Source organism: Gavia stellata, chromosome 6 (genome assembly GCF_030936135.1).
Source record: "Gavia stellata isolate bGavSte3 chromosome 6, bGavSte3.hap2, whole genome shotgun sequence".
In the NCBI taxonomy this organism is placed as follows: domain Eukaryota; kingdom Metazoa; phylum Chordata; class Aves; order Gaviiformes; family Gaviidae; genus Gavia; species Gavia stellata.
This window is the reverse complement of record NC_082599.1, coordinates 6377780-6391125: the sequence shown is the minus strand read 5'-3', so window position 1 is coordinate 6391125 and position 13346 is coordinate 6377780. Positions and strand designations below refer to the sequence as shown.

Below are 13346 nucleotides of genomic sequence, written 5' to 3'. Positions count from 1 at the left end.
TGGAGGAAAAAAAGAAAATAAATGAAAATAAAGAGGGTGCTGAAGACCTCAGCAAGGTGGGGTGCATACAGAAGGGTTGAATTGGGGTCAATGAATCATCGGTTCCCAGGGATGGGAAGGAGCACCACTGCCCGCTGTCAAACAGGGCGTGAGTCCCAGCTCTGTGTCACCAGGTTGGGGCACGTCCGTCCCGGTGTGTGCAGAAAGTCAGCTGGCCTCAACCTCTCCGTGGCCAGGGAGCAAATCAAGGGTTGCACCCGGTTTCACCCCTTTTAGGAGGCAGCCCTGTAAAAGCGGAGTGGCCATGGCTTTAACGTCAACATCTTGCAGACGGACAATCCCAAACCCACCGGGAAAGCTCCTCCAGGGCTTCTCCTGCCTCGCTTTTCAAAGCAAACATGAACTCCTTTTGGCACAAAGAGGCTGTTATAAACTCTGCCACTTCTCCACAGAGGTGCCGGGATGGCGGGTGCTCACACCGGAGGCTGGTTGATGGGATGCGGCACCTCGGGGCTGTTTCGGCACCATCCCTTGGGGGTGGCGAGTCCCCTGGCCATGATGCCCTTTGCTGGGGCATGGCGCAAAGTCATCATCGAGAGCCAAAATCCCACCAGTGTGGCAGCTGGAGCTGTACACCGGGGGCTCTGCTCCTCCCAGTCAGAGAATAATTATAGGCATAAACCCCATAAAATAAAATAAAATAAAATAAAATAAAATAAAATAAAATAAAATAAAATAAAATAAAATTTATTATTATTATTTGTAACAAAGAGTTTATTCAATTAATTGAGCTTCTCAGCTCTGAGGGTGGATGGCCACCTTCAAAAATGGATTCCCACTGGAAAACTAGACAATGGCATTCTTGGGCCAATTTCTGTTGCTTTCAGATCAGTGCCAGTAGTTACGATTTATGCCCATAGTGCCAGGCGCAAGTCCTTGGGATAGGCGTGCCTTTCCCCATCCAGGTTTCTGGGATTTATTCAGCTTTTCCTTTGCACCACGGGCTAGTTCACCTCCTCACCCTCTTCTTATTTCCCTGCTGTTGCCAGGACCAAGCATATTTTCTCTGCTTTTCCCCCGGGGGTGCAGGATCGTGGTGATGCTTCTTTTGGCTGCATCCTTCCAGGTCCCAGGGGTGCCGTGGGGCAATGAGAAGCAGTTTGTGGCCTGCAAGGGAAAGGGATTTCTGGGGATTTCCAAGGGTTTCCCAAGATTTCTCCTATATGCTCCTTGGTGATGGGGATGCTGCTACCACCCCTGTCTTTTTCCATTGTCCTGTGGGGAGGTGCAGCTACCATCCCCAAGCCGAGCAAGCTTGGGAAACAAAAATTTGAAACCAGGGGCTGGCACTGGGTGCTCCTCTGTGAGGAGACCCGTCCCTGGATGAAGCCAGAGGGACTTCTGGAGCACCCCTTGTGCATCTCTGGTTGCCCCAAGAGCTCCTCCCACGTGACCTCACAGGGCTTTGGTAGTGTTCCCCTCTACGTTTCAGTGTTGAAGCGACATCAAGGCTGTGATGGACCTGGGGACACCTTGGAGGCTACCTGGGTAGTCCCCGCTTTTGCGTACCCAGCTGCCACACATGGAGGAGGGCTCCGCCGGGATGGATGAACTGCCTCAGCTCCATGCGTCCTCCAGGGAACATGTTGCCTTCACACAGAATCACAGAATCTCTAAGGCTGGAAAAGACCTGTGAGATCAAGTCCAACCATCAACCCAACACCATCGTGCCCACTGAACCATGTCCCGCAGTGCCATGTCTACACATTTTTTGAACACCTCCAGTGATGGTGACTCCACCACTTCCCTGAGCGGCTTATTCCAATGCTTCACCACTTTCTCAGTAAAGAAATGTTTCCTAATATCCAATTTAAACCTCCCGTGGCACAACTTGAGGCCATTTCCTCTTGTCCTATCACTTGTCACTTGGGAGAAGAGACCAACACCCACCTCTCTGCAGCCTCCTTTCAGGTAGTTGTAAAGATGGACATGGTCTCCCCTGAGACCAGGAACCGACCCTACGGCTGGTTTCCCACTATGGGAGTCACCCCATGCCAGTGCTCAGCCCCCCAGACCCCGCCCCGTGCCTTTCCCCCATGCAAGGGTATGGGGATGCTCTTCCCTGGGCTGTTTTTGTGGGGGTGAGAAAAGCAGTGGGGGTCCCCAAGCTCAGGAGAAGCCTCTTGGAGGACACCAGGCTGGGACAAAGGCTGCTCCTGCCCTGGTAGGATGCATCTTGATACTGGGGGTGGGAACTCCAGGGCACCCATTAGCTTCAAAAAGGGGCAAAAAAAGCCAAAAACAAACAAAGGGACAACCAGGACATACAATGCAGCATACACACCCATCATCCAAACTTCTGAGCCACAGTAACGGATAAACAGGGGGAAGACGCTGACGTATTCAAACAAAATTCTTTTATTGAAAGTGTAATGGAAATTTCTTCATATTGCTTTGATGAAATGAGAGACAGCAGCTGTAGACAAATATGCTTTTTTATAAACAAATGCAAATGGATAAGGTAAAAATAAAGCATTTTTTTAACTTGTACCTTTAAGCAACATAATCACAATATATACACAAAGAAAGCTAAAATAAAGCTATGTTGAAACCAAAGCGTTTCAATCAATACATTAGATAATTACAGATTGTGTCAATAAATACCCAGTTTTTAAACTGTTTAACAGGCAACTTTTTACACAGATACTGAGAAGAGAAAAAAAATTATATATTTACAATTCAGTGCCCTGGAAAAAAAAAAAAAAGAGCAAAAAATCTTTTCCTTTTTTTTGGCACTAACACAAATAAAAAGAATAAATTATAGAAAAAAAAATCTACAAAGGCAGGAGTCCATCTCCATCATTCATTAAAAAAAGTGTGTATATATATATAAAATATGTATATATTTTATATATATATATAAATATATATATGCAGAGAAACCTAGGAATGTTATAAAATATATTAGTGCCAATAAATACGAAACGGTACCAGACTTTCAACTGTCAGTATTTTTGATGCAGTCTGAAGGATAGAAACTACCACCTAGGAGATAACTGAAAGGGATTTTTCAGTCTAAAGAAACGACGACGACAACAAAAAATAACAATAAAATATATACATATCTCCAGGAAATCCTCCATCTGCCAGTAGTATTCCTACAGTCGCCCTCCTGCCCGGCGGGGAGGTCCCCGGGGGCGATGCCTCGCAGGAGGATACAGCGGCGAGCACCCGCTCATGGCCGTGGCAGGTCAGCTCCGCTTCCAAGTTGACTGGCTCAATACCAGAGAAGATGTACAATTAAATAGTAATAATAATGATTAAAAAAACCCAAACCACCCAGCCTTTGCCATATTTGTACACCAGAAGTCTCCTAGATAGCCAGCAGGTTTGCACGAAGCGCCTGTTGAACAGCAGGTACCCAAGAGCACCATCCCCATCTTGGGGATATAAACAGTTCAGCCAATGGAAAAATCCTCAAATACAGATTTTGGGGGTTTTTCCCCTCCATCTATGTCGCTCCGCACCCCTTGGGAGCTCCCACCAGCACCCCGCTCCCAGGGCCGCAGGGCTGGGACGCCAGAGCTGCTGCCTCCCCACAGTGCCAGGAATCACTCCCATTGCCAAATCTCACATTTTCCAAGGGGGGATTTAAAGCCGGTAGGTTTTAAAGCCTTTTTTTTTCTTTTCCATACCGCTGGCATAGGCACTTAGTGTATAACTGACGTACAGATTTTACGTCCAGTTACATCTCATGGCCAAATAGTGTCATGTTCTCAGAATGATTTAAATAGCAAAAGGCCAAGAGGATCCCCAATATCCTTCCTAAACACAATGATTTGTCTCATTTTAAAAAACAAAAGCCTTCAAGTTTTTCAGCTTTGTTTTCTGGTGTTATTTTTCCTTCCCTCTAAAACCATACTCAAAGGACAAATAACCCAATAGCCTTCATATCAAACTCTTTTACTTGATTTACCCAATTTACCCATTAAAAAAAAAGTATAAACAGTCCGACGGACTAGATTTTGGAGCTGCAATACCCTCGGCCTTGAGGAGTCCTAAGGAGCACTTGCTGAGGTGCGTAAGCGCAGTGTTGCTGTTGTTGGCTTTGCTCTTGCAAAGCCTCCCCAGGACTGCAAAGGTCCTTCTTGGTACACCCCCCCCCCACCGCTGCTAACGGTTCCTCTGCATATTCAGGCACCATAATTGATCAGGAAACATCTCATGGCCAAATCCTTAGGAAATTAAATAAATTATAAAATCATTTATGAAAAGGGTTGGGGTTTTTTTTTTGTTTAAATAGAGCTAGTTCGTGTTATTTCTTGAATAGTTGAGGCTTTTGCTTGTTTTCCTCTCCATAGCAATATTACGGAGATCAGACACTATCATGACATCTACTAGATGGCTGACAGCAACCAAAGGATGTCGCACCAATGTTTCCTCCATCCCTCCTCTCCCACCCGCTTGCATTCCGCTCTTTTAGAAATGAGGTGAAGACCCAACGGCCAACACCTTTCACACTCAGAAAAAACCCAGGGTCGTCTTTAGGATGGGTGCTGCTGAAGACCTTATTGCCCTTCCAGGTCATTGATAAACCACAGTGCTATTCATGTAGTACAGGTAGAAATAAATAAATACAGATATATTATGCAAAAAAATATGATTGTACACATAATACATCTGAGGTATTACCAATTTAAATAAGGTTTCATGCTAGTTCAAGCTTCGGTGGCTAGTTAAATTCTGGAATTTGCAATAAATAGATGAAGAATGATTATGTATATAGTGTACGGATCTCTTCTGTAAACCTTGTCCGATTTAAACGTAAGAGCGTGTTGGGCTAACTCTTACGCAAACCACAAATTTTCACAATAAATACAGCTTCAAAAAGTTGTCTTAAAAAGTTCCTGCAACACTGAAACGTTTCTAGAAGGGGCTGCATGTACGACTGGCAACATTAGCGAGGAGTATTTCTCAACAGGTCTTTTCATACAAAACACAAGGAAATTCATACGTGAAAGTCTTTTTCCCTCCCTCCCCACCCCATCATGAAAGTTTAGAAATTTTTGCACAAACAGCGAGAGAACTGATTGTAGCTGCAGTATGTCAAAACGTCCACATTTTATAAAGACCAAAAATAGTTTGTTTGCTTAGAAAGTCTTTTCTTTGTTGTTTTTTCCTCCTTATTTTTGAGTAAGCGCATCATCCTTTCGGTGAAAGTTTGCCTGTCTGACCGTTCTTCGGTTCTCCTTTCGGTGCTGGTCCTTCCCACCACAGCCACACGGGCGTTTCAGACTTTCACCGTCTCCATCAGCGATGACTTGATGGCATCCTCCAAAAGTTGATTGTCTGTGAAAGGGGCCGGGGTTTCGGGGACAGATTCGGACAAACCGATGAGGGACTCCAAGAAACAGGAGCCCTGATCTCCAGCTTGAGGGAAGCCAGGGAAATTAGGCAATTGTAACTGTAACGCTGAGAAGTTGTCAAGGTTCTCGTACTCCTTTAAGGAGTTGTAAAGGGGTCCCAAGTTATAGTCCGAGAAGGACTGGAAGAAATCCAAGGAGTCAGAGGAAAGGCTGAGGTCGGCGTAGCTCTTGGAGCAGGGCTCGGCTGGGGATGAGGCGCAGCAGGACAGCCCATCGCACCGTGCATGGGCAGCGTCCTCCAACAAACCTCCACCATCCTGGTTGGCGTTCTCATCCAGGCACTCGGAGAGGTGGGACAAGTGGCTAGGGACAGGCTTGGCCTCACCACTGTGGTCCTCGATGAAGAAGTCGGTGGGGTGGAAGCAGCTCAGGTCACCCTGGCCACGGCCACCCTCTTCCTCAGCATCCGAGTCGTTGAAGTGGAGGATGCGTGCCAAGCCATCGTCGTCCACATCTGACTGGGACTTGTCGGAGGGGAGGCTCTCGTAGGGCTCCTCCAAGTCCTCGCTGGGGTGGGAGGAGATGGAGGAGTCCGTCATGTCACTGCTGCAGCTGTTCTCCCCCAGGGCCTCCAGGTCGGGGCTGAACTGGAAGGCGGGTGCCAGTGGCACGGCACGCTCCTCCAAAGAGCCCTTCCCTGCTGCACATCCCAAGGGCGGGAGCCGCTCCCGAAAAGGGGGCTCAGACTCTACCACCTTCTCGCTACTCTGCTGCTGCTTTTCCAGCTCCAGCTTCATGATGGTGTGGATGAAGTGGGTCTGCACGCGGGCCTGGTTGAACTCGATCCTGCCCTCAGTGTTGCCGCAGCCGTCCTTGGTGCAGCCGCAGGGGAAGGAGGTGTGATCCATCTGGTGTGGGGAGAAGCAGAGGCGGAGGGTTAGGACTGAACCCAGCGGCACAAAAGCGAAACCGCACGCGACTCACCCGCCCTGAGAAGCCAAGTAACAGCTGAGGGGTTTAAAAGCAGATTAAAGAAAAGCAGTAATAAAAGACACCCTGCTCTTTTGAAGGGTTGTCATAAAAAAGTTGGATTTCAGTACAACTGAAGAAAGTTGAAAGGTTCCAAAAAAAGCAAAATATAATGCTCCAAAAGGAGACATAAAGGGGCAAACATGAGTTTTTATATATTGCATCATGATATTTAATACCTGATCCATATCATGAGCTTCTGCCCCTCACTGAGACAAGGACAAATTGCTCAAGAGGCATCTGCGTCACGTTTACGTCCCTGTTATCAGCAGCCGCTAGAGGGGGGCTGTGACACGCACATGGAGCACCCGTCTGCCTGTGCGCACCCATCCGCCTGTGCGCACCCACCCTACACCACCCCCAGCCTGCAACCACGGCATCAAGGGAGCGAGCGGCCCCCCGAATAGGGAATATGGCTCCCCCAACACAGCTGGGCAGGCACCCATTAAAAAATGTAAAAAAAATAATAAGCTAATAGACTATAGAGGGATTATCCCACTTTGCAGGTGGTCTGCGCAGCTAGCTGTGGGCTGACGCTCAGCTGACACTCCCACCTTCGCCTGAGCGCGCTGGGAGTTGTGATACACACCAAGGGGGAAAAAAAAAATCAAAAATAAAACTAGGGGGAGGAAGGGATATCGCAGCCTCGCGTGAGGAGCGAGAAGCTTTTGTTTGCCAAGACATTCCCATGAGGCCCATCTCCAACAGGAGACCGAGCAGGCATGGGTCTCATGGGGACGGACAGGGCGAGTGCATTCACGCTGCAGGCTCAGGCACATCCCCACGGATGCAACGGCAGCGTGTGGACGGCTGCACCTGTGATTTGGGAAGCGGACAGAATCACTATGGTTGGAAAAGACCTGTAAGATCATCAAGTCCAACCATCAACCAACACCACCATGCCCATTAAACCACTTTCAAGCAGCATCTGCTTCACAGCCTGGGAAGCATCTCCAAGAGCTTTTTTCACCTGCTTCGCTCCGAGCGCAGGTGGGAACAGATGCATTATACAGGCTGCCCTAACTCTGTCCTGCTTGCTTAAACCACCCCCCCACCGCACCCACCCCCCGGCTTTTCCCGTGCCCAGAGGCGAGGGCAGTACCTGACACTTAATCCCTGCCAAGCTGCAGCTGCAGCTCTCCGGGTCGCAGACCTCCCGGCAGTCGCAGCCGCAGTCCTCCCGGGACAGGCGGATGTTGTGCAGCTCCCGCTTCTCCTCCTTGTCAATCTTCTTCACCCCCACGGCTTTCAGCAGCGCGCGTCTCTTCTTGGCGGGGTAGGGCTGGAGGAAGAAGCCGTCCTCCAGGTCCACGTTGCTGACATCGATGTCGTCGTCGGAGATGTCTTCAATGGTGAGCTGGTTGGCCTCCTCTGACTCCTTCGTACCGTTCATGGTTAGCTGAGGGCAAAAAAACGGCAAAGCGTTAGGGACCTATCAGGTACACAGAGCCATCAGCACCCCCAGGTCAGGAGAAACAAGAAAGGAAAGGTCTGGCCCCCGCAGTGGCCAACCCTAGGACCAAAATCTGTGTCAGAGCCTCCTCCAAAGACCTGACAGACACCTGACACATGGAGTTCAGTGTCTTTTCCATCACTTTTCAAAGGTGGAGAACTGAGCTGAAAATCCCACACCAGAGCCTGTGTTTTTTGTAGACCTCAACAAGGTTAAGGACCAATGCCCCCCAGTCTCAGAGAGGCTCCTACTAAAAACTGGCCATTAACTAACGACATCTACCAGCTCCTCACCAACCCAGCCCCACGCTCCTACTCACTTTCCATTTCAACGCTTCCAACTTCTCCTCCTTTAATTTCTCTTCAAGTTTCTCCCGACGAACGTTTTCCTGCTCCTTTGAAAACTCCGCTAGCGTGAACTGCCGCGAGGAGCTGTGTTTGCTCACCATCCCCAGGGTACAGCCCCCGCGACTAGGCACGCTCGTGAACCCCTGGCAGCGTGGGAAGTAAAACACAGTGACCCGGTCAAACTCCACATTGTTCTTCTTTAGTCGCTTGGATTTCTTCAGGATAGACGTGGCTAAAAATGGGGGAAGAAAAAAAAAAAGGTAAGCACGAAGTCAGTACCGCCGTCCTGCAGAGAGGATAGAAATATGACGAACAGGCTGTAAATATTACAAACAGGCAGGATTTGCAATTACTCTCTCAACAGGGACGTGATGGGACACTGTTACAACATCACTTGATGGCTTCTGGTGTTTTAGGATCTAACACTTCAAAGGTGGGATGAGGATGGAGAGGAAGCAAAGCCAAGTCCCAATGCATCAGAGTCACTGATCAGATTCACCCTAAAATACGGCTGCTGCTTCTCTTTCCTGTTTGACTTCCTCCAGGAAACATACATTTGCTTATTCTTCACGTGCAGCAGAGCACAACGAACAAGGAACAAACCACCCTACATGCCCGTATTGCTCTAAACCCAACACCCTGCCCCACGTTCAGGAGCTCATGGTCTGCTCCCGGGATGCCGGAGCACCGACACTCCAGCGCTGCGTGGCTCCAGCTTTTGGGGCAGGGCAGAAAATAGCCAAATCGTCTGTTTTTCTGGTACTTCCTTTCACCATCCACTGGGAGGAACTATGAATCTATAGTTTATTCTCAAGAGACTCATTTGAGAGCAGCTGTAAAGATGTTAATCTTTATGCAGGTGATCCCAGGGTAAACATGGCCAGTACATGACTCTGGTTTATCTTAAACCGCTGAAACATGCTACACACCATTTAAAGCCGAGCCTCTCCAGAGATACCTGGTTCTGCACATTTGCACGTGCAAACGTAGCAGATGGAGGTGGACTAATTAGCCAGAGCAGTTTCAGAGTCAATGAGTTTCCACGAACGTAGCTGGCCATGGAAAGCAAAGCGGAACGCAGCGGCACTGGGTTACAGAGCTGCTTTTTCTGCTGCACGAGCATGTCAGGAACGAGAGTCAGCTACGCGCAAATTCAGTGGTGGGGTTTTTTGGTCCCATTCTCTGCTGGCGCGTGGATGTCGTGGTTGCCACCATGGAGAATGTGGGAAAAAATAACCCAGAAAGGACGGGTGACTCCCGCAGAGCTGGCATCCGAGCCTTGCTCTTCGGATGGCAGAGCCACAGGCAGCCCTACTGCGGGGAGCCAACCGAAAGGACTGCCGAAAACCCGAGGGGCTCGGCTGGTTTGGCTGGTCCCGAAGGCTGGGAAAGTGCAAGACCGGACAGTTTCACAAGTCTCGCTTGCTCTCGCACCCACATTTCACAAGTTTCGCTTGCCAAAATATAGCATTTCAGTTTCATGTGAAAAAAAAGTAGTGTTCACCCAGCTGCGTCAGCAGCTTCTGCTAAATAGCTGAGGGTTTCACACTGGGCTCTGCAGTCGCTTTGATGATATCTTTGCACTGCGCGTTGCATTTTCATAATAACCTTTACTCAATCTTCTAAAACATTAGCTCTTTATCAAAAGGCAAGTTAACCACCGCAATCATCTATCGGCTGAGCTGCTGCACTTTGGCATTTGCTTCTCCCTCCCCACACCCCCCCTCCGAAATTGTTTTCCCATTCCTGACCCTTTTCCAATTGAGCCAGAGAATACAAAAAGTTCATTGTTTTGTCACAAAACCTGGGAAGACAAGCAAGAATGAGACTCTTTATTATTACAAGACTTCTAAAGCCTTTTCAGACCACTGCATATTTGTGTATGTCTGCTAAGCGGACCTTAACTGCTATATACAGTGGGTGTTCAGTATAATTTACTAGGTTGGACTCTTTCTCCTCCGTGAAGATGTTTCCCTATTGTATTTTTTATTTTGCCCTTCGCCTGGCAGATGAAGGATTTTACAACCTTGTCTTCTGTGTGTTTTTCTAAAAGCTCTCAAAACTGATATTGCCGGGAAAACAAAATAGCATTTATCTGCACTAACAGCGGAGGCAATGTCAAACGTGTCATGTTCTTTGGCAAAGTACCCAACTTACGTAGGAAACGAGTTCTGAAATGGTAATTATGCTACTGGTTAATCATTTTTAAAAACCAGTGTTATGGGCCTTTGCTGTTCGTTTAGTTTTTGCCTATGGAATAGCTTCACAGGGGACTGAGGGATGGTCCTACAGCACTGGCTCGGAGGCACCAGCATGTCTCTGCACACCCAGGTCCTTGGGTTTCTATTCCTAGAAATTTGGGCTTCAGCAAAAACATTATAAAGGAATGATAAATGCTGGGAGGAAGGGCTGAGAAAGTCTCCCCTGAAGATGCTGGCTGATTATAAAAACAAGATAAATTGGTGTAACGATAGGGAGCTGGTGTTACGGCCACTTCCACCCCTGAAGATGTGCTCTAAGGGGGTCTCTGCATGGACAGAGGTGATGACCCACCACCATGCTACAAAAAACCCATGCGTGGGCATGTCTGATCCCGGGAAAGGGGCTTCCGGAGATACTCACGGGTGAAGCTGGGCGTTAAGGCAGAGCTGGGCTTGGGCTCTCCACGGGAGCTCTCCTCGTCTGACTCCCAGCCTGAGGACGCCGAGGAGGAGAGGGGGGAGCAGGAGGAGGAGGAGCAGTAGGTGCTGTCATCCCCCAGCTCTTCGTACTTCCTTTTCAGTACTCCGCTCATGGTGACGCCGTATTTTTCATATAACTGGAAAACAAAGGAGAAAAGCAAAATAAAGCGAGGGAAATACTGGCAGTTTCTGGTGATGAGCAGGATGGCTTTAACCCCCAGCAAGACTTCTCCACCAGGTCCACCTGGCCATGCAGGTGTGAGCCCCAAAAAGTGCTCTCCCCCCAAAAAACCCATACCTTATTACCCTCGCTGGGCACACCTGCTGAATTTCTCTCCCATTTTACAACGCTGCAGAAAACCCAACTATCACAGACAACAAACTGTCCAGAAACCAATTCAATCAACACAAAAGTTATCAAACAATAAGTATTACATTTTGCTTACTAATTCTTTTATGTTAACTCCTTACCCAGATCGCTTTCTATGCAGTTACAGCTTTAACGTCTTGCTAATTACAAAAACAAGCCAGTTTGCAGAGAACAATCTGTTGGCATGATTTACTTGCTACAGCCCCCTGGGGAAACAGACTTATTAAATGAAGCACTGAAATACAAATATATCAACTGTGAAGAACAGCCCTTCTCCTCACGGTGCCTTTCATAGTCAGTCCCCCATTCAATAAGCTATTCTTGTTTAGGCTTGGTTATGTATCAAGCATAGTAGCAATTAAAAACAACGCAGCTAATTAAAAACAAAGGAGCTCTGTACTTGCCTAGATTCCTAAGTTTCCTGCATGCTTTTACCCTGCTCATCTCAAGAAAAAAAAAAAAAGGAAAACCAAAAATAACTTTGTTGCACGTTTTTTTAACCTTTACTTTCATAAAGTTTGTGGGTTTTTTGTCTCCTGAAATTGCACAAAGCTGTACATATTGCCTACATCAGTCTAACGGATATCAGAGCCCACCTAACCTGGGATGCTCTTGCATAGACGATGGACCATTTCTCCTTTTAGATGCTGGCAACATGGCACCAGATGCCCCCTGCTTCTGCAGAAGTCACTGCCAGCTTCTTCTGAAGCCAGTGAGCCATACGCAAAGCTGAGAACCAGGCTGCTGCCGGAGGAGTGACTTGCTCTGACCCCATCCCACCGGGCTGTAAGGCACAACCATGGGGTGGGAGAGGTGCAGCCCCAGCCCAGAAACTCCCTCCAGCCAGGAGGGATGCTACCAGCCACCCCGGTGCTTCAGTAAAACCAGAGGTAATGCACAAAACCTAAAGCATCCCTAAGATTTGGATGATGTTGGGACAGCCACATACAGCCCCAGGATGGTGACAGTCCCGATACGGGGGTGCCAGACACCCGGTCCCCATCCCCTCACGCCGGCTGAAACTCCTCCACCGGCCAAATTTGTTCTTTGTAACCGTAGCACTTTCTCACACTCTTTTGCATGTCTGAAGTTAATTTAAGTGTCTGAAGAGGAAAAAAAAAAAACAAACCACCAAACCCGCCCTCCTGACAGCCCTGAGCGGGCGGCACAGAAGCCACACCGGCTTCAAACCCTCCTAAGGAAGGGATTTGTGGTACCTCCACAGCGCCGCACGGTAACACGTAGCAGGACGGGAGCACACGCGGTGCCTTCAAAGCCCTACGCCAGCCCTCCTTAATGATGTTTACCAACAGCTTCCCAGGAGACAATAGTCCCCTAAAAGGCCAAAAAAATCCCTGGATGAAGCAGTTCCTCAGCCTGAAGAAGTTAATCAGTCACTGCAACGCACGCCTATGGGGTTGCTGCATCCCCCACAGCCCCCCAAAGCTGGGGGCCAGGGAGAGGCCATCCCCTCCATCCCTCCTCCTCCTCCTCCTCCTCGGCAGCTCTGGAGCTGCAGGTGGTTTTGCCACTGAGGGGTTGTTGTTTTTTTGGCCTTAATCCAAAACAGATGGGGAGAAGGTGGATTTGGCCACCCTCCAGCCTCAGCAGCACATGTCCTACCTGACACCTGGATTAACCCCTTTCCTGCCTGCGCGAGCTCGCAGGCAGCCACGACACTCAAACCAGCTACTTGGCTGCCTTTACAAACCTTTTATTTTTATTATTATTGTTCTTTTTTTTGTGTGTGCCTTCTGCTCTGTCTCACATTTGCTTTAAGAAACAACCAGGAGCAAAGAAACCCTCCAAATCCATGGCAGGGGTCCGAATCAAAGCCTGGGCTGCAGCCAGAGGTTCACTCATCCCAGCTGACCCCTTCGTCCACCCGGTGCGGCCAAAAACTTTGCAAAAAAAACCCCACACATGGCTTCAAAGAGCATCAGTTTGCACCGCAGAGCAACCGCTTGCTGCTCCAAAGGACACCTCCGCCGCCGGCGGTGAAGGATCCCACTGTCTAGCCAAGGGAGGGAGAAACCAGCTCCCCAAAACGCCCGTAGGACACGCGTCCAACAGCAAACGCCCTCAGAGATGCGATGCTGA

At 48.7% G+C, this 13346-nt stretch overlaps 1 protein-coding gene across 1 annotated transcript; it reads right to left on the bottom strand.

The window, feature by feature from the left end:
* Positions 1 to 5116: 5116 nt before the first annotated feature.
* On the bottom strand, positions 5117 to 11007 carry CSRNP1 (cysteine and serine rich nuclear protein 1). The gene is made up of 4 exons (XM_059818955.1): positions 10818 to 11007; positions 8168 to 8427; positions 7498 to 7794; positions 5117 to 6274 (listed from the first exon to the last, which is right to left on the bottom strand). The coding sequence occupies exons 1-4, from the start codon at positions 10987 to 10989 to the stop codon at positions 5291 to 5293; spliced, it is 1713 nt and encodes a 570-aa protein (XP_059674938.1). The 5' UTR covers positions 10990 to 11007; the 3' UTR covers positions 5117 to 5290.
* Between the last annotated feature and the right edge of the window lie 2339 nt (positions 11008 to 13346).